At 38.7% G+C, this 26,490-nt stretch overlaps 2 protein-coding genes across 8 annotated transcripts in view; one reads left to right on the forward strand and one right to left on the reverse strand.

Moving 5' to 3' along the window:
* Nucleotides 1-3,202, reverse strand: part of LOC140937225 (kynurenine aminotransferase-like) — a 14,189-nt gene extending 10,987 nt beyond the window's left edge. Inside the window, exons 1-2 of one of the 4 annotated variants that reach the window (XM_073386764.1) lie at nucleotides 2,997-3,202; nucleotides 245-312 (exon numbers count right to left, since the gene is read on the reverse strand). In XM_073386764.1, coding sequence (XP_073242865.1) covers nucleotides 245-312; nucleotides 2,997-3,122 — 194 coding nt within the window. In that variant the 5' untranslated portion in view covers nucleotides 3,123-3,202. Of the gene's footprint in view, nucleotides 1-244; nucleotides 313-703; nucleotides 790-2,424; nucleotides 2,568-2,996 lie in introns of those variants that run through there. The other 3 variants (XM_073386766.1, XM_073386767.1, XM_073386765.1) reach the window with 3 other exon arrangements.
* A 99-nt stretch (nucleotides 3,203-3,301) lies between these two features.
* LOC140937224 (Na(+)/H(+) exchanger beta-like) overlaps nucleotides 3,302-26,490 on the forward strand; it is a 28,124-nt gene continuing 4,935 nt past the window's right edge. Inside the window, exons 1-24 of one of the 4 annotated variants that reach the window (XM_073386760.1) lie at nucleotides 3,302-3,636; nucleotides 3,769-3,814; nucleotides 5,121-5,162; nucleotides 7,249-7,311; nucleotides 7,729-7,810; nucleotides 8,528-8,555; nucleotides 9,819-9,919; nucleotides 10,492-10,567; nucleotides 11,273-11,343; nucleotides 13,447-13,558; nucleotides 14,768-14,849; nucleotides 16,097-16,192; nucleotides 16,736-16,857; nucleotides 18,233-18,309; nucleotides 18,925-19,053; nucleotides 19,648-19,737; nucleotides 20,986-21,051; nucleotides 21,660-21,772; nucleotides 22,329-22,388; nucleotides 23,905-23,961; nucleotides 24,326-24,373; nucleotides 24,610-24,668; nucleotides 25,001-25,080; nucleotides 25,201-25,280. In XM_073386760.1, the coding sequence (XP_073242861.1) occupies nucleotides 3,405-3,636; nucleotides 3,769-3,814; nucleotides 5,121-5,162; nucleotides 7,249-7,311; nucleotides 7,729-7,810; nucleotides 8,528-8,555; nucleotides 9,819-9,919; nucleotides 10,492-10,567; nucleotides 11,273-11,343; nucleotides 13,447-13,558; nucleotides 14,768-14,849; nucleotides 16,097-16,192; nucleotides 16,736-16,857; nucleotides 18,233-18,309; nucleotides 18,925-19,053; nucleotides 19,648-19,737; nucleotides 20,986-21,051; nucleotides 21,660-21,772; nucleotides 22,329-22,388; nucleotides 23,905-23,961; nucleotides 24,326-24,373; nucleotides 24,610-24,668; nucleotides 25,001-25,080; nucleotides 25,201-25,280 (2,012 nt within the window). In that variant the 5' untranslated portion in view covers nucleotides 3,302-3,404. The remainder of the gene's footprint in view (nucleotides 3,637-3,768; nucleotides 3,815-5,120; nucleotides 5,163-7,248; nucleotides 7,312-7,728; nucleotides 7,811-8,527; nucleotides 8,556-9,818; nucleotides 9,920-10,491; nucleotides 10,568-11,272; nucleotides 11,344-13,446; nucleotides 13,559-14,767; nucleotides 14,850-16,096; nucleotides 16,193-16,735; nucleotides 16,858-18,232; nucleotides 18,310-18,924; nucleotides 19,054-19,647; nucleotides 19,738-20,985; nucleotides 21,052-21,659; nucleotides 21,773-22,328; nucleotides 22,389-23,904; nucleotides 23,962-24,325; nucleotides 24,374-24,609; nucleotides 24,669-25,000; nucleotides 25,081-25,200; nucleotides 25,281-26,490) is intronic. The other 3 variants (XM_073386761.1, XM_073386762.1, XM_073386763.1) reach the window with 3 other exon arrangements.

Here is a 26,490-nt window from a genome sequence, read left to right on the forward strand (position 1 = left end):
TTATAGAGGTTTGTTACACTGAGGTTTCACTGTATGATGAAGAAAAATGCAGTCTGCGATTAATGGTCAGGGCTGATTGTGGTGTGGTAATGCTGAGCACTTGTGTCTCGTATTTGTTTTAAAATGATCAGTTTCTGCGTAAAATTATGCTGATTTTTACAATGAGCCCCTATTGAACAGCTAGCCTCTATGAAGTGGCCATTTGCCCGTACCCTGAGGGTGGCCGCTTACTTTATATACATACCATACATTCTTGTCATGTCCAAGAAGTCTGTCAGCTGGTTTATAAATTGGTTTAGAACTCATTTTTCTCTGCAGAAGCAACAAAAAAATGCTATAATTAAAGGCCTAACTCTTTAAGCTGTATTGGGGGTTGGGAGAGCCTATAAAAATTTGGCCTCTGAATCAAAGCAGTTTCAAGGCAAAAACAGAAATTCTTGGCTGAGCCAGGGGTATTGAATGCAATAGCGCGCATTAATTCAAAATAATGCGCTTCCGGACAGACCTACTATTAAATTCTGCTCGCATCAGTAAGTGAAATTTCAAAACATGGATGTTTCTACTCTCTCATCAGGACACAACTGGTACTGCTTGAACATATTTACATATATTCAACCACGAAAACTTGGCGGGATAAAAATTTCCCATCCGGCCTCCTGACCAAAGCGGAGCAAGGAATATATTTTACACAAATTATCATTACCTTTCTAAAACCTTCTGTTTCTGACCTGTGCAGTTTTACAGCGAAAAATTGTTGTAAGTCAGGCCTTTTCCATATGGCAAGGCCAGAGTATAATCTTTACCACTGCTGTCTTAGACTACGAGTAGTCCCCCATTTTTCCTCAGGGATAGTAGAGCTAGCAAAACGCGAGCGCGCGTGAAAATCAACCCACGCGAGAAAAGGCGACACGCGGCGGGGAGAGAGAAAAATGAGGGACTACAGACAAAGCCCAAGCTTTTGACCCTTCACGGCCGACTGATTTCGGAGTGTGAAGTTCGTATCCCCTTCCAAATCAATTAAGCGCATCCAATGGGATTCCTTCCCTCGTTGAACTGTCATTGCTCTTGTCATCGGTAAACTGCGTGGGATATTTATTGCAAGCAAAAGAAAACCCAGATACTAATTTTCTTCACGGCTGTTTCGCGTGAAGAACTTGATAGTGTAGGCAACACACGACTTTTACTCATGCCAAAATGCTGCTTGTTCCAGTGAATTATTTTTCTCTGACGGATCGATTATGCTCTGGAGGAAAACGTTTTGACTGAGCGAATGTGATTTTTGCCGCTTATTTCATACCGAGAGGTCGTGACACGCATATTAATTTCCTGCGGTTATTGTCTATGGTCGGCATGATTTGCCCTCTAATGCAAGAGCATTTTCTTTGACCTCGTTTTGAAAAGTAAAGCTCTTCAATGCGGCTAAATAAGGGTTTTGGGTTGTTTAATTTCTCCGGCGATTGCCTCCTGGATCTGAATAATTTTAAGCGATTTTCTTTTTGGCCGTGAATGTGACGGTTTCCTGCAATGTTTTGTCACGCTGTGCTCAGCTCGTTAGCGATTTTAGCAGGACTGATAACGATATCCAAATCTCGAAGAATGGATTGCAGCTTAAACTAAAACTACATTAACTATGGAGAATTGCGATGTGACTCAGTGATGACTGCTCGTGAATTTTAACTGCCGCTTGTTTTTCTGGAGATAATGTGAGTCTTTGGACTGGAGTGCGTAGTTCCTCCCTTGGTGATAACTTTTGAATAAGCTTAACAGCCTTGCGACTGTTCCGTTATTCACTTCCCACTTTGTGATCGGACAAGACCATGGTTTCGGTTCTCCACGCGAACCTCATCAGTTGCCGGGTTGGCTTTCTTCTTAGTTTCTTCTACAAGAGCAACTCTGACTAGTTATTTGTTCTTTGCTGTTATTAGTTCTGCTCTAGTTATTAGTTCTGTAATTGTGATTATGTCGAGTGTTGATAGCGGCTGGCGCGTTTTTGACAGATGTTGACAGATTTCCATGAAAGAGCCAATCAGAGTTTTGCGTTGTGAGAGCAACGCATTAGTTCAAAAGCTTGGGCTTTGTCTGTAGTCCCTCATTTTTCTCTCTCCCGCCGCGTGTCGCCTTTTCTCGCGTGGGTTGATTTTCACGCGCGCTCGCGTTTTGCTCGCTCTACTATCCCTGAGGAAAAATGGGGGACTACTCGTAGTCTACTGCTGTCTACTTGTGACATGTGACACGACGAACCCATGACCAGTTGTGACAGCAGTGTTTTTACACAGCGGAGTTTATAAATTGCCTTGCACTTTCTGATTGAAAGCGATCATTGAGAGCATCGGAATGCAGCTTTAATACAAATTAAGGCTATTTAAAACGTGAATATCCAATAATAATAATAAGGTTATTATATTATCTTTCAAAAATTTGCACCAGGGCACATATCGTTTGTGCGAATCCAAAAATTGTTCAGCTTCTGTCGCCATCTTGCGCACACGCCCCTCCTCCGCCCCCTTCGGTTTGCTCTGCGTTTTGGTGGTTGATCTATTACGCAATTTATTTAAACAAAAACAAAAAGGTTAAAAGCAGAAAAAAACAAGCGGAATTAACTTTGGTCAGGTGAAAGGAAAAAGAAATGCTACCTTAAATTACTTTTTTATGTACTGCGGCGGCCTTGTCTGTTCTGTGATGAAGCTCTGTGATTTTGTTTGTTAAAACACGATACTTTCATAGTCTCATAAGCAAGTACCAAAGTAGTTCACCTCTGATGTTTTTCTTAGCTAGCGCAATTTTTAATAATTTCCCTTTTTTTTTTTTTTTACGATTGCCATGTTTGTGCTCACTGGTTTATATAAAAGCAAGCGATTTAGTAGGTTTATGTGCTCGTTTCTACCGTACTGATTAAATTTAATCAAGCTGAGATCATAAGCACACTTTAGCTTAATAGAGCCATTGACTTCGAAAGGAATACAAATATATACGAGGCACAGAAACTTCTTACGTACGGTTTGTTTTGGACCCTGTAGATCTTCACTGCATAAGTTTGATGACAGGACAACAGACCTTCCATTGCCAAAGAGGTTGTTGAATTTGTTCAAGAAATGCCTTCCTCTGTAAACAGCCTTGTTCATGCTGTAACAGTATGTCAAAAGTCACGTGAATCTCAGGTTAACGGTTGTCGTCGTTGATGTCGAGACTTCCTTGTTTATGTTCAAACTTCGTGACCCTTTACATGGCGCGTGCAATGAGTTCTTGAAGACTTTTGTTTCAGCTCGTTACCAGGCCTCCAGTTCTTCTCTTGATGCAAAAGAACAAACTTGTTGCAGAAGAAATCTTGGCGCAATGGAGGGAATATACTGGTCGTTATATTGGATCGAGAGAATATCCTGACGGGGCAAAGAAGAACAGGGAAGATGTCTTTGAGGAATCTCCTAGCAGGGATTCTTATTTTAGGCGTGTTAATTGGCCATATAAACGGATCGCTTGATGAACCTTCGAGTGAAAACAATTCTACTAACGACACCGAAGAACACCCGCAACACGAAGATCCGCCTCCACTGAAAGTCGCCAAGTTTGACTGGGATTATGTGTCAGGACCTTTGACAATAATCTTGTGGATTTTGCTTGCAAGTGTTGCAAAACTAGGTGAGGTGTCAAGTGTGTCAAACCTATTTTTAAAAACTTGAAGCTACCTTAGGTGGCGCACTTCTTGTCCATTTCGTACTCAAGTGATCTTTGCCCCTCTGGACTATTAAGCTTAACTTGTATCTTTTTTAGGGTTTCACTTATCCCACCGGCTTTCCTCTGTAATACCAGAATCATGGTAAGACTTTATCACATAAATTTTGAATTTTTAATCTATGTGCGGGTTTCATAGGTGGTTCCCTGAAAGCTTAAACAAACTAAATCCGGACAAAAATAAATTTGACAGATAAGCTTGAAAGAAAGCTGCTAATTATAAAGTCAGTTTTATGAAGCTATTATTGACGCTCAGCAAGTTTTGCAATCTAAGGAAACCCTGTAAAATTTGTCTGGAGGTGCTCTAGAAGTCGATCTTGACACCTGCAAAATATACATTTTATTACTTTAATTACAATTATTAATTAGTATGCAGAAAGAACGTCTGATCCCTCTCGTTGTTTGTTTTTATGAAAAACTATGCAGGTGGCGGTTGTTGCCGGCCTTTGAGTCATTCGATCTTAAAGTTTCCGTCTGCCCATTTTGATATTAAGTTATGTAATGGCCATCAACTCCCATCAAGAAAAGAAATTGTAAATTGACTGTACGTAAAACTTAAATCTGGTGTATAAATTTCTTTTTTCATAGTTTTTGTTAAATTACTTAAAACACTAATTATTATCATTACTATTATTGTTTTTGTTGTTGTTGTTGTTTTAAATGTTACTGTTTGACATCACCTATGGGTATACTAATTTGTTTCTAGTGGAAGGCAGTGCTATAGTAGCCAGAGCCCAGTGGCCCCTGGCGCCTAACTTTTGCTCGAAAATCTAGAAAAAACTAGAAAATCTTAGCTTTTTCATACAAACCATATGCTGGGCACCCTAGATTTTATAGGATCAGAGCACTGGGCTCCCTACAATTTTCCTTAGGGCACAGCCTTGAAAGATTGTTGATTTTTCCTTTTTACTATTTTTGTAAGAAATTCTCGGTTATGATAAGGCGGGTCATGTTGGGGGTTAATACAGTATAATTTTTGCACAAAGAATTTACATGAAAATAAAGTTTAGTTCCTTGAGGAGATACATGCTTTTTTTCTTGACCACAAACATGGTCCTCGCAATACCACGTGCAAAACAGCAATTAAGATATATTCCAGTTTCCATATTTGTTGAGTCATGTTTGTTTCAAGTGAACCAGATCCAACCGAGATAATAGATATTAGTTTTGGCTGGTTTGCTTTGGATGTGAATCAGTTTTCAAATTAACATAATTTATAAATCTTTTTTACTTTTAATTTGCATCAGACAATTATTGTTAAACACTGCAACTTTTAAGTTTAATAGGATTTTTATAGCAGGTCATACTGAAATGTTATAATTTTTTATCACAAGATATATTCCCATTTTGCGAAAATAATGTTTCAGGTTTTATTAATTTTTTTCTTTCAGTTTGGTAATAGTCCTTGGAATTGTTATAGGAGGAATTATGAAGTGAGTAAACAAACAAGAAAAGATATAATAATGGGCACCATACTTACTCTCAAGCTTTGCAAATTCGATCATAGCTGCTACTGTATAATGGCTACTTAATTGTTTCTTTGATACGAATGATAATGACTTTATGAATATTAAAGAAAACTTTGTTGTAGGTACAATATTTTCAGGGTAAACTAGCCATCATTCATTGACCTAGTTAAATGACTCAGGATTTCTTAATGTTTCGTAGTCCTGATGTTATTCATCAGAGACAAGGGAAATTGTGAGAACAGATTGAACTGCAGTTACAGCCCTTACCTACATTGTGTACTTAATTTAAAAATATTATTATTAAGTGTGCTTTAACTTTAAACTAATATTATGTAATATTAAAGTTGCAATTTAAAAAAATTATTAGTAATATCTTGTAAATTACCCCAGCTTTGGTTGGAATAATTAACAATTATTGGATGAGATTGAGCAAAATATTGTGATTTGTCAGCAGGGCTGAAAATAACGTCCGGTCATCGGACAATGTCTGGCCTGATTGCGGACTTGACCTGTCAAACTCCAGTCTTGCTGATCATTTTGGATATGAACATATTATTTTCCAGACAGTTGTTGCTTAATGCTCTATAATGTTGTAATGATTTGTTTTTTCTTTGGCATTTTTCCTGTTTTGCACTGAACCCTTATAAGGAAAAGAACGCCGCAATAAACAACTTTATGCAAATTTCTGTTGACATTTGAGCCCTTTGAGATAAAAGTGCATGATGACCCAAGTGAAAGCTCTGCTGTATTTTTATTGAGTGCTGATAATAAACACGCTGTTTGTGGAACAAACTTCTCGCCAATAGAAATCAACTTCTTTGCCAAAAATAGTAGCGATGATTCTTCTTTGTGGACGAGACTTTAGCCTGGTTCTCATTTGCCGCCGATGTATCTGTGAAGTAGCCACCGGTACCACCTGGGCTACTTCTCGGACAAATGAGAACATGTGCCACCAGAGACTAGAGCCATCGCAGAGCTTTACCGCCAGCATGCCTGGGAAGTTCAACTTCAGTCAACTTCGCAGGTATGCCTGCGGTAAAGACTGGTATGGCCAAGTTCCCGGCCACTTCAGTTCTCTTATCGGAACAGTATCCCAGGCAGTACCGGCGGCAATGGCGCAGGTGCATCGGTGGCATATGAGAACCAGGCTTTTTGACCATGTGCCAGGCAAGGAAAAAGATCAAGTTTGACGGATGTTCATTTCTGAACATCAACGTAAAACAAATGTGTGCAGATTTTGTTCTTTATTAGCCCAAATTTTTTTTTCGTAGTTCCTAAAGTTTGTTGAACTGTATGTGTATTCCATTTCCTGAACGTTGAGAGTTTGAAAAGGATTTATGCTTCAGTTTTTACCTTTAGAGACTTCAGACACTGCCTACGATGATACTCAAGGTAGAACGGACATTAAAACATCCAAAAACTGCTGAAAGGAACTCTACAATTTGTGTGAATGCATTTTTCACCAACTTGCTGCCAAAAATGTGAATGTCAAATAACGATCTATTGCCAGGGTAATTAGATATTCCTTGGGCCAAAAAAAACTATAGTATTCATTATTTGAGCAGCCAGACTCAGGGTTTGTCCGAGCTAAAAAATATTTGGCCGGTCATCATGTCTGGCGACCTGCTGTCAGTGTTATTTTCAACCCTGTGTCAGTGGTGAGCAGATCAATATTATTGGCTTCAGCAAATAATTGATCTGCGAGACACTAACAAATCACGATATTTTGCAATAACCGAGTTCAATAATTGTTTTATCATTCGATCACAGAGTTTGTTTTTTTTAATGAATATCTTTGGGAAGCGTAGCGATCTGCCATTTTCATGCAACAGCAATCGCAAGAAGGAGAAAAGCTTGGGTTTATTTACTCATGAACAGAATATTATTTGCAGCCAAACAAAGATGGGCGACATTGCACATGAGCAGACCATTATTTGAAGGCAGTTATTTGCAGGTCACGTGGTGGGCTTTCGGCCAATTAAAAACAAGAAAAATTTGCAACGAATGATTATGATAATTATTATTTATTGTCATCATATTTACTTTGTAGGGGTATTGGTGCAACAGTAATTACCTTCTCATCTCGCACCTTCTTTCTTTTTATGCTACCACCGTAAGTAATTTGATTTTATGGATTGGTTAAGGAGGTTGAATATAACTTCTAGAAATAAATGGACAGCGCAAGCCTGGGTCTATTACAAACTGCAGTCACTTTAAAACAGTCCAGTATATAACTCTCCCTTGGGTGATCATAAAATTTTTAAGTTATACTCATAACATACCAGTGACTTCTGGTTACAAAAACCTGAAATACATGAGACATAATAAAAAAATAATAGTAATATGTGTGAAATATTAGCAACAAGAACTTAGTCAACATAAAAAGTAAACCATGTACATGTCATGTTGAAGTAATGAAAACACAGAATGATAAAGGTACATAAAAATTATCATCTTTCTTGGAAATATTTGGAAATGATGTTTATTATAGTTCTTTTTTCTGAATGTTCTGTTTGTTTATTGATTACAGGATTGTTCTGGAGGCAGGTTACTTTCTTCAAGACAGAGCGTTTTTTGATAACATAGGAACTATATTGCTATATGCTGTTGTGGTAAGTGGTCTTTATTAAATCTTTTAAAGGGATGTGCATTCTATAAGGAAAACTAATGCTTGCAAATTTAGATATTTGCATGTATACAGTCTCTAATTTGTCTACAAGAACAGTAAAGAAAATTGAAGGTTTTTGAACTGTTTGGAAACATGTATTAAGCAAGTATGCCAGCTGCAAACTCTACAAAGTTTATTTAGAACAGGTAACATGTACCTGAGTTCATTACTGCTTTGTTCAGCTAGTTCGAAATATCACATTCTTTTGCATGTTTTCAATTGTGATGTTAATTATCATTATAACACACCATTTTGAATGTTAAGTCCCCCCGTACATGTATTTTGCAATAGACAGAAGTAATTTTTTCTTAATCTAGAGTACGTAGTGCATTACTAAGATTTCAAGTTGCCAGGTAGGCAAGGTTTAAAGAACTTAAGGAAGTTGTTGGGGTTCTGTTTTCATTTTGTTTCCTATGAAAGTATTAAGCCAGTGATCATGTTCATGGTAGCCGTGGAGAGAAATCCCCAGCCCCTGGCCTTAGTGACTGCCCTGGTACAGCTGTACATGTATGCTTTAAAAGTAACTGAAGCCATCTAAAGATAATGAAAATAAAATGCCGTCATTGTTTGTTTTTTCCTGGTGCTTATGTATACTAGTGTGTTCTTCCTTTTGACTGAATGTAACATAGTACCTTCTTTTCACCTATTTTGTTTTCTGTAGGGAACAATTTTTAATACTTTTACAGTAGGTAAGTTTGCTTTTTTTTAATGGTATCTTTGGTCATAAACTCATATCTCTTGGTTGTCAATAAGCTAATTGTAATGGACAAACGTCTTATCCAGTGCAAGAAGTTTTATTCAGTTGTTTTGTGCATTAAATCCTGAATCAAAAAAGGTCAGCAATAATAATAATTATTATTGTGACCAATGTTGGATCCAACACTTTTTGTAACATCAGCTAGGGGCACTGCCTCATTTTAGCTGAATTAAAAATTGTGATGTTACATTGAAGACATGATCAATCATGTACACTCTGCGGAGCCTCAATACAATAAACCCAGTAATACAATTAAGTCCTTGGACGAGTATAATAATATTCTTCACCCCAAAAAAAGTATACAGAAAAGAACCTTGATATAACAAACCTCATTATAGCAAATTTATTTGGCTATTACCTTGGCCCTTGGCCTTCATTATATCAAAGTTCCACCATACATTTCAGAGGTCCATGCCAATTTCTTGCTATTTAAAATCTGGAGACAGTCTCTTTTGCAGAATGGTAACCCCCCATATCAACATCAACCTACCTTACACCTGTGTGGTGATGTCTGCAACTTGCACTTTTCTTAACATCCTCTGAACTAGCTTATGCTCATAAACTATAAGTCCTATAAGTCTTTCAGGTCTTATCAATGACATTTATTTTCTAACATATTCAAGTATACTTTTCTAGTTGAAACTCTTTTCAGTTACATGTAAGTGTGTACATTTAAGGCAAGGTTTAACTAATCGACCGTTAATGCTTATATAACAGCATCAATTGCAATCTGATACTTAAGATGCTTAAGTTGCACAAAGGATACTTAAGCTTGTCTATTAAATATTTTTGTCTGTTAGCTGCAACAGGGTGCAAAGAACATCAGTTTTACAGCTTGCCATTTGGGCAAACTTAAACTACCAGCCCAAAAGTCATTTTAACTAGCCTGAAAAAAAAAATTTGATGAACAGGATTTATTACGGTCTCCTGTAATTTGAATTCTTCAAAGAACTTCAGTTGCCCGTTGGGTAATTAAGAACAGAATTCACTAGCCTGATAGCAAAGTCCACTAGTAAAGCCCTGGGCTATCAGATGCCACTTTCTCTGCACAATGCAACTGTATCATTTCCTGCAAAGCAAGTTGCCAACAAGTAAGTGGTGCTTAAACATGAAGTTTTTCTACTCTGTCCTGTATTTTTGGTAAGTAATAATAATGATTTGTAACACCCTCTTTATGTTATGTGTTCTTTCACAGGATTATCTCTGTTGGGAGTGTCAGCAAAAATGGGAATCGACTTGAGTGCAATGCATGCATTGACATTTGCATCACTTATTGCTGCTGTGGATCCAGTTGCTGTAAGTACACTGCAAAATTCTCTGAAATGTATGTATTTATATAAAGAATCAATTCTAATTGCCTCTTTCTCAAATTATTGAAGTCTGAGAGGAAGCTATACCAAGTGCTGACCAGAATAAATTTAGCTGGTTGCATTTATGATGTAGGTCAAAGAATGATTCTCTAAATATTGAGCTGGCTGCAAGGAAAGTCAGTTTTACAGCTTGACATTTGGGCAACCTGTATCTAGCAGGTATCAGCCCTAAAGTTGATTCAGTTAGCCCAAAAAAACATTTTTATGAGCAGGATGGATTGCAAATTCTTCTGTAATTTGAATTCCCAATAACACTTCTCTTCCCATCGGTGAGTTAAAAACAGTGAACTCACTAGCCTGATAGTAGCAAAATCCTCAAGCCCTGGGATTTCGGACACTACTTTCTTTGAATGCTGATAACTATCCACTTTTTTTTTTTGCTGTATAAATAAACTTTCAGTTTTTTTGTGAACATCTTAATATGTCACACACCAAGTGTTCATATATGTATATTCCTGATATTATCATCATCACTTCAAAACCTTTTACATGTAACAGGTACTGGCTGTGTTTGAAGAGATTCATGTCAATGTCATGCTCTATATCCTTGTGTTTGGAGAATCACTATTGAATGGTAAGCAACAATAAAAAACATTGATTTCTGTATATATTAACTCTTGTTAGAAGTGAATTATGACCTGATGTACAAAAATCAAACAGGGAATTACATGCAAGATAAAGCTGACAGTTACTTGGCATTGGTTACAAGTACCCAAAAGTAGTCGCCAATGAGTTAAGAAAAAAATTAGCAAGTGATTTAGTCTTCAGATTTTGGATGCTTAGGAAAATGTAAAAAAGGATTTATGGATCCAATTCAACAGTTTTTTATCTGTTGTTCAGGTTTTCTAAAGCGTCTTTTTGTGCCCTGACATCTTCATTCACGGCGTTTTAAAACTTCGTCGACACCTGACACTGAGACGTACGGAAGGGTTGCCATGACAATTTTGTAATTTCACATGTGAAATTACAAATTAACGCTGAAATTTCGCGCCAAAATTAAGGAGTAATTCGTCACCTATGATATTATTAAGGGTAACATTAAATGATGTATAATTTTGTTTTTCTTTTTGCTGATTTTCCCTTGTTTATTTTTGCTCCATTAAAACACCATATATATATATAACAACATCTAATGTTATTTGACAAACTTATTTCTGAGAGCTGTTATTTTTATGTGTCCACCTTGGCTGACTTGTAAAAGTTAACAAACCTATGACCTCACCTATGAACAGTGTATTTTGAACAGGTAAATAAAAATGCTACTTAATTCGTTTTACAGATGCAGTGACTGTTGTATTGTATCATCTTTTTGAAAGTTTAGCATTATTTGATGAAATCACTTATGCAGAGGTAAGACTCAAGAATACAGTCTAACCTCCACTAGTAGCCACTTCTCTACATAACGGTCACTTTGGTAGTTTCGAAAACGAAGCACTCGAAAACGAAGACCGAAGCACGAAGCACGCAAAACTCGAAAACGAAGCATCTAAATCTCGAAAACGAAGCACCTATCGAAAACGAAACACTCGAAAACGAAGCACCCAAAACTCGAAACCACTGTAGGTTGAATAACTACAATTTTACGTCTAGCATGACGCAATCCGAATCAGGTGGAGGCAGCGAATGCGTTCGCACCTCCAAAGGTCGACAAAATCCATCCCAAGGTTTTATAAAAGCCTACAAACTGTTTAACTGAACGTTTCTACATAGGATATCCTGTATTGACTTTATTATTAGTCTCGCTTTACTTGATACATCTTATCTTAATATGCATTTTTTTTGGTACACATACATGTTTATGAAGACCTCAAAACTGACCGTAACCGTATTTTGACGTATGCAAGTATGCGCGAGCACTAACACAAAAGGTCTGAAACGAGTTTGAAAACGGAGAGTGAGGCTCGCGCGTAAGACTCTTACGTTATCGTGCTTGATTCCCGCTGTGTGAGCAAGAGACTGTTTCGTGTTTATAAAGGACAGACCGGTTTCAAGTTTAGGAGTCTTCGCTTTCGAGTTTTTGGGGTCTTCGTTTTCGAGTTTTTGGGTGCTTCGTTTTCGAGATTTGGGTGCTTCGTTTTCGATAGGTGCTTCGTTTTCGAGATTTAGGTGCTTCGTTTTCGAGTTTTGGGTGCTTCGTTTTCGAGATTTGGGTGCTTCGTGCTTCGGTCTTCGTTTTCGGAACTACCCACCTTTTTTGTCCGAGCGAACAGTCCATACATTGACTATTGTTTAAACCTCTCTACAATGGCACGGCCAGTAAAGCGTGTCCCCAGCTGCCAAAATAACCTCTTGACAATGGCCAGTTTCTTTTATTTAGCGAAAGGTGAAAAGTCGGGAATTGTCACGAAATTTGATTCGTATGGCGCGTTGATGATTAATCGCAGCAATCATATTTTGATTGTGGAGAAAGGTTGTTTGAAAAAATGTGCACTTGACAATCCCTAAAGGTAGTATGGGATGTGCTCAATACACTGTTCCTGGCACTGTAGCTGTCGAACCTACTTTTGTCGCTTTTGTTGCGTCCCTTAAGCATTTGCAAACATACGTCCATGGCCTTTCGGGATTGTCGCATGCGCCTTTTTTCCGACAACCTTTCTCGAAATAGCTGTATACAGTAAGCGTAAATTGTCTACGATACTTGTAGCGAATGTTACGAACCTTTTTCGTTTTGTCGCGCTAACATTTTGATTCAAAACATTATTCAAGTTTTTTATGTATTTTATCTCTACATATTATTTTTGTGATTGAATTAACATTATGGGATACAGTAAGCATGAACTTAGAACAATAAACATGTTGTACTCCCTAAAAAGAATTTGTACTCACTATCTGTCCTCTCACTGCCTAAGAGCCTACAACAAATTTTGGAAATCCACCCAACCTACAGATTAGTTAGTTATCTCCTAGCAGGTAACCTAATCTGTAGGTTGCGCACACAATGCATGATTTCCAATAACAATATCAATTCAGGTTCCTTGCAACGGTGTGTTTGTCGTTATTTTCTTCAAAACAATGAATAATAAAAAAAGTATTAGATTCGTTTTTTTTGATATCCTAAACAATCAAGGTCTGGGTAAGAGTTATAAAACTTACCCCGACCTTGATTATTCCGGATATCACTAAAAACTCATGCAATATTTTTTTTATTATTACACCCCTACCTCCCCATAACAGTTTAGGCTGATTTAGCAACAGAACATGAACGTCATTTGACGACGGTAAAGCGCGCGAAAAGGACTAAACTCGCCTTCCGGTGCCCAGTTTGCCGCTCAGCCATTGGTCAAGCCAGTTGTTTGATTTGCGCGCGCCGTCGTCAAATGACGTTCCCGTTCTGTTGCTAAATCAGCCGAGTCACCTCTTCACAACGGGCATAATGGCCGCTTTCTTCTGTCCCCAAGGTGGCCGTTCTAGAGCGGTTTGACTGTGCAATTTACATGTCACTCTTGATTTCAGGTCCTCACAGGTTTTGCATCATTTTTTGTGGTCAGTCTTGGAGGTACATTGTTGGGTCTCCTGTGGGGTTTAGCTACTGCTTTTATTACCAAGTACACTGACCATGTCAGGGGTGAGTCGTTTTTTTTCCTTTATTAGAGACCTTAAGATCGAAGTTTGGCCATCTTACCGCAAATGGCAAACCGCGGTTTGCGTTTTGCGGTTTCACGTCATCCATCTGCCCATATTTAGGAATTAAGATTCAGGGTGGTAGCTCCCGGCTGCCATGTTTGTTTTTATGTATTCGTTCACTCCTTTTCTAGCTGAGATATCGTCTTCAAAGTGACGTTTTCTATGAAAAATAGTTCAATAATTAATTAACGAAAGAGCTCTAAAAAGGAGTACTCTCTCTCAAACGTGGGGTTGTGATGTTTTAGACTGCAAAAGACCTTGCGGTAAATCACTTACCTCTGGAGCGTGATCTAGCCATACAAACATGAACCTCAAGGGCAGGGCACTAGTCACGTGACTTCTTGACGTTTGCAGTTCGCAGGAAATGCCCAAAAACCTCGATCGTAAAGTCTGTATTGTGTTGTTGAACCCTGTGAGTCCAAGAGATGGCTAAAGCTACGGTAAAAGGACACCCAAAACGTGCAACTGGTTTTGCAACATTACCGCAAAGCGGGTTGAAAATTGAATATGTCTTGCAACAAATCACGTTGCAAGTTGCGTGAATACTGACTCCTGATTGGATAAAATTGCGCAGGAATTACGCCCTACACAGTAGTTATATCACCTGTTGCAAAACAAGTTTGCCTTGGGTCGATAAAACGCGCAACATGTACAGATTTTGTTGCAAAAAGTAGAACCTTTCTCTATTTTCTGCGGCAACTTTAATTCCGCGATCTCGGTAACAACCTGATTTGTTACAAGACGGGTTTGATTCCTGGCCGGTAACGTCGCTGTTCAATTTGTTTTGCAGCAATGTTAAAACAAGTTGCACGCTTCTGCTGCCCGTTTTACCGTGCCTTATGGCCAAATTCAACAAAACTTCCAAATTTCATTCGGTAAAAAGCTAAAAAAAGTACCATGTGCAAGTACTGCCATTAATAATAAGATCTGTTAATATAACTGCTCTATTTGCCACTTTCGTGGTTACAAGTTTGGAGCTCCACCCCTGTGTCTGAAGCAATCGCTCTGGTGCTTGCTGGCAAGTGGATTATTCATAACCCCTGCATAACTTTATTAATACGACAAACCTGCTCATACTGCCATACAAGTTACTAAGTACGTTTAGCTTTGCTGTAATGTCATATAATTTTGATTGGTTTGTTTCTTTCAGTGATTGAGCCGATATTTGTTTTTGTGATGAGTTATCTTGCTTATCTGACTGCAGAATTGTTCCACTTTTCTGGAATTATGAGGTACACTTATTATGGCCCTACGTTAACATATTTTCAACATTGCATCGAAGGTGTATGCATATCTAACGCGTGAATACCGTATTATAGGAAATTAACGCTCCATGAAATTAACGCGAATCGTTGAAATTCGCGTTAATTTTGTTGAGCGTTAATTTCCGCGACGTTAATTAAGTGCAGGTTAATTTCCATGCTCTTAATTTCCAGTATTTTAACCCCAATTTTGGAACCTGTTCAGACATTCTTGACACCTAAAAAACATTAACTACAAGCTTTCTTTCTTTCTATTTACCCTTTATTTTAAAGCTAAGGCGCAGGTTTACGATATTTCGAGTTCATCTTCAGCGTTGTCGCTGTCAGAAGTGATGTCAGCTCAGTTTTGTTCAGTTTTGGATTTTTTTGCATCCAGTGTTGAGGAAATAAATTTGTCCAACTGTGTCTCAATCGCGTTAATTTCCTTTGTTATGAAATTCTACCTCATCTTTCGCGTTAATTTTCTTTATTCGAAAGTCATTTTCCATTAAATTCGCGTTAATTTAAGTCGCGTTAATTTCCAATACCTTAATTTCATGGAGCGTTAATTTCCTATAATAAGGTAGATGGGAAATGGATTAGATTAGATGATTCGTGAATGAATAAATGGATGGATGGTAATGATGGGACAGAATGAAATGAATGCGTGGCAATTCAGAAAGTAGATAGATTATTAACAAATTTTTATGATCTTTCAGAAACCCAAATTGTCATAAAGCGCTAGTACATGTCTATGACGTCTAGTGTTACACACCGCATTTCAGTCCAGCAGTTCAAAATGAACCTGTTTTTAATTCCCATTGAGCTTAAGACCCACTTTATATGGAGAAAAGTTGTCCCCCTCCTATCCGAGCCATCTTTACTGAACGTTCATATGAAAAAAAGTTGATCCGTTTTCCCGAGCCAACAGGGGTCATTATACGTTTCTGGGAAACTGCCCACCTACCCCTCCCCTAAGCCATATAAATGGAGTCTAAGTGCATGGAGTATAAGAGCTTAAAAGCCAGATGATGTTGCAGCTCTTACAAGGCCTCACATGACTTGTTTCGAAAAGCAACCAACAAACAAAGTTTACACTGGAACCAAGTCCTAAAACAAACGAGCTGCGACATATATTGGGTGCAATGAAATTAGAGGTTTTAAAGAGCAGTTAACACTACTGAGCAAGTCAGAAAGTTTCATTATTGTGACAGGGGTTTTGTTCCTTCTTATTGCAGTATTGTTACTTGCGCAATCATCATGAAGCCGTACGTGGAGCTAAATATTTCAAGAAAATCCCATACAACTATCAAGTACTTTCTTAAGATGATGAGGTACGTACTGCAATACCTACATGTGAAAATTACAAACCTTTTGCGGGTAGTAGTTTAAACAAATAATAGCATAATTTGTATGTGATATTTGGCATAAATACCACTCGTGATATTTCAAAATTGTCTCTAATTTCACGAGCCGTTAATCACGTATAACAATTTTGAAATAACACTCGTGGTATTTATGTCATATATCACTACTAATCATGCTATTACCTATACAAATATGCTTTTGATCTAAATTATATTATAAATTCACGCGGGAAAAATGATTGAGTGTCATATGCGCTGTCAAGAATGGCGTCAAATATCACTCATTCACCTATTGGTCAATTGTCATGACGTCACCGGTGGAATTTTCGACCGTTGAATTTCGCCCTAAGAACGTATGAAAAGTCCTTTAAAATGGCATAACCTATCAGGAAAAACAAAAAAAGGACTTGTTTGTCTGTGTTTTTTGTGCCAGAACCCAAGTGTGGCACTTTTATCCAAAAAATCAAATATGACAAACTCAATTTGTAGCATTTCTTGTTTTCTTCACAGTTCAAGCAGTGAAACTCTGATCTTTATGTTCCTTGGAGTCCGAGTGGTTACTGAAAATCATGTCTGGCACACGCAGTTTGTGTTTGTGACTTTAATTTTTATTTTGATCTACAGGGCGTTAGGTAATTTACTACACTTTAAAAACAATAATCTTAGGCCTGGGTCATATGAGCAAAGTTATTGTTCTCGCTCATTGGCATGGACTGCAAAACGTTCGGTCTTTTCGCAAAATTTGGTTTTCCAAGGTGCGAAGCGCCGGCGGCGTCAAAGTCTCACGCGTGAAGCGCGCACGAGACAAATTTTTTCGCGTCTCTGCTCAGTCTCACTCCCCGTTTTCAGCCTCGCTCCATACCTTTCGCGTTTTTGACCACGCAAAAATACGGACTGTTTTGCAGTGTAATTATCAATAGGTTCGGCTTATGTGAAGCACAGTGTTGACCTGGGCCTAATTTCATGTTTTCTTATTAATTTATTAGCGAACTTAAGTAACAAAGACAGCACGGTAACAAAAAGGTAACGTCAAAAGTAAATTCACACTTTCAAACTTCCATGTGATTCTTCCCAGTCATTGAAATTGTCAAATATTAGCGAAATGTCCTGGAGATGAATTCTAAAGGACGGTATTCAAGTTGAGAAAAGAAAGACAAAACGGCTCGGTGTTTACGTCCGTCATAAACTTTATTGTAAGAAATTTCACCTTGTAGTAATGAAGCGTTGCAAAGCCTGTGAACACTGAGGTCTTTTGCGAGGCATAGGTCGAGAGAAAACTTGGAAGCGCAAGCAGACAGGGAGGGACGATGATGCGGTTATTTGTTGTAGCTCTAAGACTACGCAAGAGTCAGTATTGCCTCGTCCACTCGTATCCGGAGATTTCCCTTCTCCGTTTTCGACAAAAATATGCGTCCTTGCGTAGCTTATTTGAATCAATTTCGCCTGTCCACACGAAAACGCTAAAACATGGAAATGCGGTAGCATCTCTTACTGGGGATGCGCTGTATGATGTATGACATTATCCTATTTGAAGACTTCCTTTTCATGCGTCCACACGAAAACGATAAGCCGGCGTTTTCAAAAAACTCCACTCCGGGGACCGTTTTCGAAGATCTGCGTTTTTGGTTCCCGAAAATTCCGTTTACGTATGGACGAAAGGCCAAAACGGAGGAAAAAAATCTCCGTTTTCGAGAAAATATCAGGATAGGTGTGGGCGGGACCTTAATAGCCTGCGTAACAAGCGTTTCGGTGCTGTTTCGAGAGTCAAAGACCGCGCGAAAAATGGCCCCTCCCCCTCCCCCCTCTGTCTTTTTTTGGCTCTCGTTTCATTTCTCGCGCGGCCAAAACCGAGAATCCCGTTCCTCGGTCTTTCCTTGCTCCGAAACAGCACGGAAACGCTTGCTACGCAGGCTAGAACCTTAAAGGTAGCCTTTTCAACTGTACCCAGTGACAAAGGAATTGGCCAGATATAGTGTGACACGTGTACATTACATTGATTCATTGCAGGTGTTATGATCCTAACGTACCTTGCAAACACGTTTGGTCGAATGAACAAGCTCAGTGCTGTGGATCAGTTTATTATGGTATAGAATTATTATTCATTTGAAACTGATAGCGTTGAAGATAAACTGATAGCGTTGAAGATAAGAGAGTAAGATAAAGAACAACTTTATTTAACCATGCTAACTTAGGGCTACAGCTGTATGTTTACACTTGGAGGCCGTTCACAGTACCCTAGTTCGGTACTCGTTGGGTACTTATGTGAACACACCCTTTTTTCAAGTACCCACACCAGTCTAAATATACCAGTTACTTTCCAATACAGCCACGGTGCCAATGTCAGTTCCACACAGCAAATCGAGACAAATCTGAAGGAGATCAGCCGTCAGTAAACGATCGAACTTTCACTCTGATAAATATATGTTACAAGTGTAATTCTAAACAGCTTAGCTTTGTGCTCAACGTAAGCAGTTGAAAAGAATCCTAAAGAAATTGTGGATTCGACTTTTTAAGTTGTCAAGGGGTACCTTAAAGTGGACTGTTATTAAACAAGTCATTTCTTGTTTCAAACGTACTGTAATTTTTGTTTAAAATGTGTAAACTGCGATTCAGGCGTCACTTGGCGTTTAAGCTCATAAATTCACTAAGTAGGAACTTGTTTTCGCTCAGCACGTATTCGTTTTGTTTTTGTATTGCAGAGCTATGGTGGTATCAGAGGAGCTGTGTCATTTTCTCTCGCCATTTTACTCACCAAAGAGCACTTTCCACTCAAAGAAATGTTCGTCACAACCACTATAGTTATTGTCCTTTTCACAGTCTTTTTCCAGGTACGTTAACAAAAGAACCCACTGGTAAAGGTTTTACATCAATTCGTCTTGGAAAATGTAGCCAAGTGTTCCAAGTTTGTCGTCTCGATGATTCTAAACCATCCGTGATCCCGTACAGTTTAAGACTAGTTTATAATAATTACCCTGTAGGTGTTTCCCTGTTTTAGTAGACTTGTATTTTAAGATTTCCGTCAATTTCGAGATAATTCTATGCGTTTTAAAATGACGACTCAGATTGTCGCGTCTGGGCGAGAAACGAAGCGTGTTGCTTAGATTCTTTTCAAAACTTCTTTGCAAAATGGTGAAGCGAACGCGTGCACATCATTTTTTTTCCATGTTTACCAGATGAGTGGCTCCCTTATAGTAAGTAATACAGCATTTTGTCCACTTGCAGTATTTTTTTACCTAATGTTGGTCCTTTGTTGAAACTCGGCGTCAACTTGAAGTAGATGAGTTCCTCATCGCTTACAGAAAGAAGTGCGTTGATTAAGTCATGGTGTCGTTCTACTAGATTAAAAGATAAAGAAAGCAGCGCTGTTTTTTAGGGCAGAAAGGAAAATCAGGACTTACCAATCTGTTTGAAATTGTTTTCAGGGAATGACCATTAAACCTCTTGTGAGAATACTTCACGTTAAGCTCAGTGGTAAAGAGCATAAGTGCATGTACGCGGAACTGAATGAGAAGGTAAAATTTGAGTTGTTTTATAGCACTGGCCTTTAAGGTGTTGCGAAGCTTCAGAGAGCGCCTGACAAATAAAAACAGTCCGGCACCAGAAACATCCCCCTGATTGGTCATTTAAGTGACGTCATGCAGTAATGTAAGAATTTACAGGTAGCGAACTTGAGATAAAATCGTGCAACGTTTCACTTAGCATCAGATGTCGATTCATATTCATGTTTGTACGAAGGCTACAAAGGGTTAATACAGAAAAGGAAAATCACTGAACGTCAGTTTTATACGGTTTGGTAGCTGGTTTTATATGTTACTGTGCACTATTCTCCGTTCTTCTCAACTAGTAGCAAGAGATGATCGCGTATATGTATGTAGTGTATATTTTTAAAGCTGTCAAAGGCTCCAACATTGAAAATTACTGTCATGACATTTACCCGTCGCTTTTCTTTCACGAAGCAACTTCGCTCGCTTTGAAATGTAAAGCATTGTACTCGTTCCCCCTACAAAGTTCTTAGAAAAACATATTTGTTATATTTGTTATAGGGGGAGCAAGGGTAGTGGAGTGGTGAGAGCACTTGCGTCCCACCAATGTTGCCCGGGTTCGACCGGGTCGACGCCATATGTGGGTTGAGTTTGTTGTTGGTTCTCTCCCTTGCTCCGAGAGGTTTTTCTCCGGGTACTCTGGTTTCCTCCTCTCCTCAAAAATGAGAAATATCTCCTGCCTTTCACCGGGCGCGAATCATTCGCGGTCTGGTTAAGGAAAGTGGTATTTTCCTTCTCGATACTTCGCTTTCTGTTACTATAGATCTCCCGCTCGGAGATGTGAAGTGTTCGAAGTCTGTATGAAAATAGACTTTGAAGTGACTGGTGATCTTTTGAGCGCCTGCTAATAGATTCTCAGGATACCATTGAAAAGCGCGCGTTTGTGAAATGTTTGGGTTCTTGGGTCTCCTGTGCCAGCATGGATAATAGAAAGACTGGACAGGAAACTTATGTCACGTGAGCTGATTTCTCATCGCTGATTGGTTGTTTCGTGCTCCAAGATGGCGTTGGATGGTTCCATCCATTATCCATGGTGCCAGGGTATACCTTTATTGTTATTGTCACAATAAGGATTATAGGCGGATTAATTCATGATCATGAGTTGTGGCTAACATCTTTTTCCTGCTAACTTCTCACGAATGAAATGCAGTTTTCCAGTAGATAAAGTATTGTGCCCGCTGTACTAAGAAAAACTGTAAGCCTTTTTTGGGGTTTTAGTTCTTAGATCACCTTGTGGCTGGAATTGAAGAAATCAGTGGCCAGCGAGGACATGGTTACTACTGGGTAAGATTCAATGGAATTCCTCTGAGAGTTCTGTTTCTTTGTTGTGCTTTGGGAATTTGTGTCTCTTTTAAAGCCTTCATTAGAGAGGTTAAGCATCATGTTTACGTCAAACGGCAAACGCGAATTTGTCGGTTACTGTTCATTATTTCTACACACAAAATAAAAGGAAAGTCGAATCACGAAGAAAAAGGGCACATTCTTGTGCAATGGTTTCTTGCTTTCTTTATTGCAAAGTAATGTAAGTTAGTTTGAACTCTTCCCGTGCCTTCAGCTAGCCTGTTTCTAGGCTCCAGGATAGTAATGTGCAGGGTTCGTGAAAACTGATGCGAAAAACGCGCGGATGCTGGGGAGAGAGATACACCACCGTCTCCTTCCCCAGATCGTCGCGTCTTATTTTCGCTTGGCTTGTTTTCGCGACTTCCTTACTATCTGAGAGCATTGCAGCTTTGTAGCTTTGACAATGCGTTCGGGTTTGACATCGGCTTCATGAGAGAACAAGAGAGGAAAAAGGGTTAGAGAAATTGTCAAACCTAATGAACCAAATGGAGGCTGTCAAACCCTTTTAATATTTCTCCTGAATCGTATTTTTCCTTCTTTTTTTTCCCCAGGAAATGTTAGAATATTTTCACAGTAATTACCTCAGAAAATGGTTGATTCGTGACAGTAATAGCTTCGTCCATGACGAGGATATATTGCTGGCCTACAGAAGACTGGCTTACAAGTAAGGAACGAGTTTCACGTGTCGAGTATTGTCCTGTTTATTCTCGTTTTTCAATGTTCAAAGTATATTGATATGTGGTTACTAAGATTGGCCAAAGTTAACATGCGACTTTGTTAAATATTTGTTTCAATGAACAATTAGCCCTCGCAATTTACACTTTACACTGTCATTAACCGACAGGACTGAACATTTGGGTCGTTTTGTAGCTGTTTTATCCTTAGTTATTTAGCACTTTAGTTATTTTGGTGAAGAAAAGAATTCTCTAATTGTATCGCGAGACTCCAGGGTAATAATTTCATTCATCCGGCATGTCTAACATTTGCTGATTTTATCTTGCGCGGAATAATTTGAAGTTAATTTAGCCTTTTCGCTAATCAGCCAATGAAAGTTGGTGTCATAACTAGAGTTCATTTGCATAGTTGTATTTAATAGTAAGTACACGCTTTGTGATTGGTCAATTCAGTAGCCCTTTGTGTTCTTTCGCGCCAATTTAGACAACTCAGTATGGCAATAAATACCCCTTTAACCTTGTTTGCTTGGTCTGTGCTTTTTTCAGAGACGCCCTGACTCGTTTAGAGAGAGAAGGTAGTGGAGCAGCGTTGTTTCAGAAATCAGGGTAAGAATAATTAATAGCTGTTTTGTTTGTCTGTTTATTTGTTTTTTTTTTGTCAAACAGTACAGTGAACTTTCGCTTATGACCCCTAGGTTTATACATCTTCGTAAGGAGTTTTATGAGGGCTTATAAACGCAGGGGTTTTCATCCGAGGGGGTTTATGACCGGTATAGAAAAAGGGCTTCAAAATATGCTAAAGCAGTGCTGATCAAAGTACGTTTTGCAGTTAGTGGTTTTCTATTAAGCTTTAAATGGAATTCATTTCAATACATTTGGAACTGAATTAGAGGGAGGCGTATGTCCGGGGGGCGCTTATAACAGGATGTATTTTTGTTTACGGGTAGATGGGCTTATAACTGGGGAGGTGAGGGGGCTTATAAGTCGGGTAGATTATAAGGGGGAGTTTACGGTATTCAGTTACACCATTTATAGTTGATAGAGTGGAATGGTGATGAACACAAGCATGTCAGACTCCTCTGTTACTGTATGTCTTTGTAGACTTGAAGGTGCACAACGTTCAATAGCATACCTGTTATTTTGGTCTTATTGACCAAGAAAAACGTGGCATTAACTTATTCCATTTTAATTTGTGAACAAAAAATCAAGGATTGTGCACTGTTATGGAGCTACGAACATAAACTGCAGCCGTTTTTTTATCTTTTATGTTTGCCGCCTTTCATAACCAATAATCCTTTCACCGCTGTTGTGGGTTATTTAACAAAGCAACAGCAGCTTTGCATTTAAACCCTCTTATGTTCAGCCCTAAAGTAGGAATTACCTGCAAAGTTTGACCATTTCATGGCGTAATAATATTTCTGAAAATTATGACGCCACTACATAAACTACAGGGAGAACGGGGTACAAGCCCGAGGCCGGGGGTACAAGTTTTTTCGCGCAAAGATATCTGGGATCGCGTATACTGAGGTACTGGTTTTCTTTGAACATGTTCAATGCCATTGACCAATTACAGCTAACGCTGTCCACCAAAACTCGACAAACCACTGCGCTGAAAGATTGTAGTCATCCGGCTCATTCCTCCTTTTTGCCTCTTGTTTATGAATAGGCAAATTATGGCGATGTTACTCGGGAACGTCGCGCGCGTCAAACATTGAAGCGATTAAGACTCACGTTTACGGCAAACAGCATACTTATAGTTTCTCAAATTAGGTAATGAGCAGACAAAAACTCTCCAAAATAGTTCGTATGGATGAACTAAACATGAAACGACTCTTTTTGTGTTGATATGTAATTAGCAGTAAAGGACAAGTAAACGGAAAACTTGGTCACGTGGTATAAATTGACATTTGCAGTTTGCTGCTAACGTGATTCGAAAGCTCTTTATTAGCGGGGAATACCCTTCAACGAGTTGGTCACCCAATACATATCGAATATATTAAAGGGGAATCTTTTAGAAGTGGTGTTTTCGTTGGCATTGTTTTCGTGTAAGCACAAGGCCTCTGATACAAGAGTTAAAACCAAGTTATAACCGTATGTACGCACTTTTCAACCTCTATTCCAGGCTTTCAGTAGAAATGTTGGCTCGCGGCGCATTTGAAGCAGCGGCGATCACGTCTATGTAAGTAGTAAATGATGGAAATGGGATATGATGCGACAACAAAAATACCAATCCTCTTTTGTTACTTTACGCAAGTACTTGATTGTTATTGTTTATATTTTTTGACTAATTTATTGTGTAAGCCTTCTCGCGTGGGTCGGATTCGCAAGCTTTTTGAAATTTTCTGCCAAACGTCTTTGTACACACGTAAGTGATGGAGACCTAAAGTGTCAGAATGAAAAAATGCGACACGTAAAGGGCACAAAGTTGCTTTTTAGTGATATTTTGGTTATGACAATATAGGATCTGATCTGCCGTAGAACAATTAGGTAAAGTGTACTATTAACTTGGCAGTTTTTAAGTTGAAATATGTTTTGTTTGACAGTGAACCGAGTGAAGTTGAAGAAGAAGAAGAAACTAAACCGATGTTAAGGTAACGCTTTGTTTATTTATCTGCCAGCTGAGCTTTTTCTAGTGACTAAAATTTATTCCCTCTTTCCTTCGCATCAGGCATTTTTGACGATTTAAGACGGGAAAGCGTTCGCAGCGGTTGGGGAGCGCAGAACGCAGTAGCAGTCTTTTTCTTTGCCAAAGATATGAGTGACTTATAACATATGTAAAAGTGTTTTTTTTTTCTATCATCAATGGTCATTTATGTTCCTTCTTCAGAGCCGGCGACGATGTTCGTGTTCCGGATTCTGTCCAAAAAGACTGGAGAGCTAAAGGAGGTAATGTTACCCGTTCTATCAAATATTTTACGGCAGACTGTTGGGGCTGTGTATGCTTTATAGCTAAATAAATACATATAGGAGACATCACTGTTTACAAACATTGTTTTTGGAAAGAGTGAAACAAAAGAATCGTTTTGTTTCAAGGACCAATGCGCTGCTAGTTGGCTCATTAATATCAATTCACCAATAGTCGCCTTGTTACCTTTTAATTTTTTACATTTTTTCAATTATTTATGATTATATACGGCACTGACATAATTTAACAGTTTTAGTGTTTACAGTGGTCTAGTTATTCCAATATCCATTTCCCTTCTGTACTTCCTTTTCAGCACCAAGTGGAGGGGAACTTGAAATTCACGACTCTGCCCACAGTCTTAATAACTTATTAACAAGAAACATGACTAGTTTTGTAAGTGCTGACGTTTGAATTTTTGGTCTTTTTTCCCTATCACCCGATTTGCGCGTCACTTCAAATGTAGCTGATTACTAGCGTTCTTGACTTGACAAGTGTTTTTTTTCTTCTTCACAGAGACATAGAAAGATGTTCAGAAATAATCTAATTGACGACGATGAAGAATTCTTCACGGGAAGAAGATATCTTATGCCCATGTAAGTTACGATTGCTCTTTCGGAACATTTTTCTGTTCATTTTACAATTCAATTCGGGACAAACACTCAACATTTGTTGAGAACCAATATTGCCACAGTCAAAAGTTCTCTTTGAACTTTGAGTGATCACAAGGAAAAGGTTAAAAATAAATTTGGAACGTCATAAGTATTGCAAAATAGAAACAACCGTCAATATCGTGACTGTTCGGTAGGGGCTTATATGTAGAGGACAAAGGAGAATGCTTAAGGATATGTGGCAAAAAGTCATAGAAGAATTCAGCTCGTGCACGAAGTTAACAAGCTACTGATCCGCGTAGAACACGTACTAGAATTCAAAGCAAAGACGGACATCTGGTAAAACGGACACGTAAAGTTGGTCCCTGCATTTAGCTTTTCCTTTTATTTGACTCTCAATAAGACAGTCTCCTAGTGCAGGTCCCAGACATGTCCGTCTTTGAAGAAGTTGACTGGACCCCCAGTGGAGGCTCACAAGCGTTTGCCCCGGATGAACTTTCGTATTATCTTTCCATCAGAAACTTCTGTTAAGGGTGCATCTCTGATAAGGAGAAGGAAACAGTTGTTTTTTGTGTCCCAATATGCTAATCTCTCCGTCAAGGAGAATTAATCCACTCTTATGCATTTAATAGACGATGATTTCCTGCTTTTTGTAAAAGAAGTTAACAGGCCCTTTGCAGCTAGTAATGGAGAGCCAGGGGCAAACGGGGACGAGACAAACAAAGAGCTCACATCATTATTTTAAACTGGTAATTTCCTTTCTACGTCTCCTGCTCTCCAATATGGCGGTTTTGTACCACGTAGATGACTAGCTGTAAAGAGCCTATTTTAAACAATGCGGGCCTCATTTCTGTCACAGGACGTTTTCAGTAAATGGAAACTTCTTTGTCCCACGGTAATCTGGTTATCTAAATGGAGATTCGCTGTACTTGATATTCCGTATAATTTTACAGTTAGACTACGAGTAGTCCCTCATTTTCCCTCAGGGATAGCCGAGCGAGCGAAACGCGGGAACTGGAAAAAGAAACTGAAAGACAGAACTGTTTTTGACCGGTTCAGAAGAGGGTGGCCGGAGAAAGACAGTCTGCATGTGATAATCATGAAAGCCAAACAGCAGATTAAGCGGAGACAACGCGACGAAAGCGCGTGCAGTTAACCGACCAATGAGAAGACGGCAGATTGAGAACCGGAAGTT

Source organism: Porites lutea, chromosome 5 (genome assembly GCF_958299795.1).
Source record: "Porites lutea chromosome 5, jaPorLute2.1, whole genome shotgun sequence".
Classification (NCBI taxonomy): Eukaryota; Metazoa; Cnidaria; class Anthozoa; order Scleractinia; family Poritidae; genus Porites; species Porites lutea.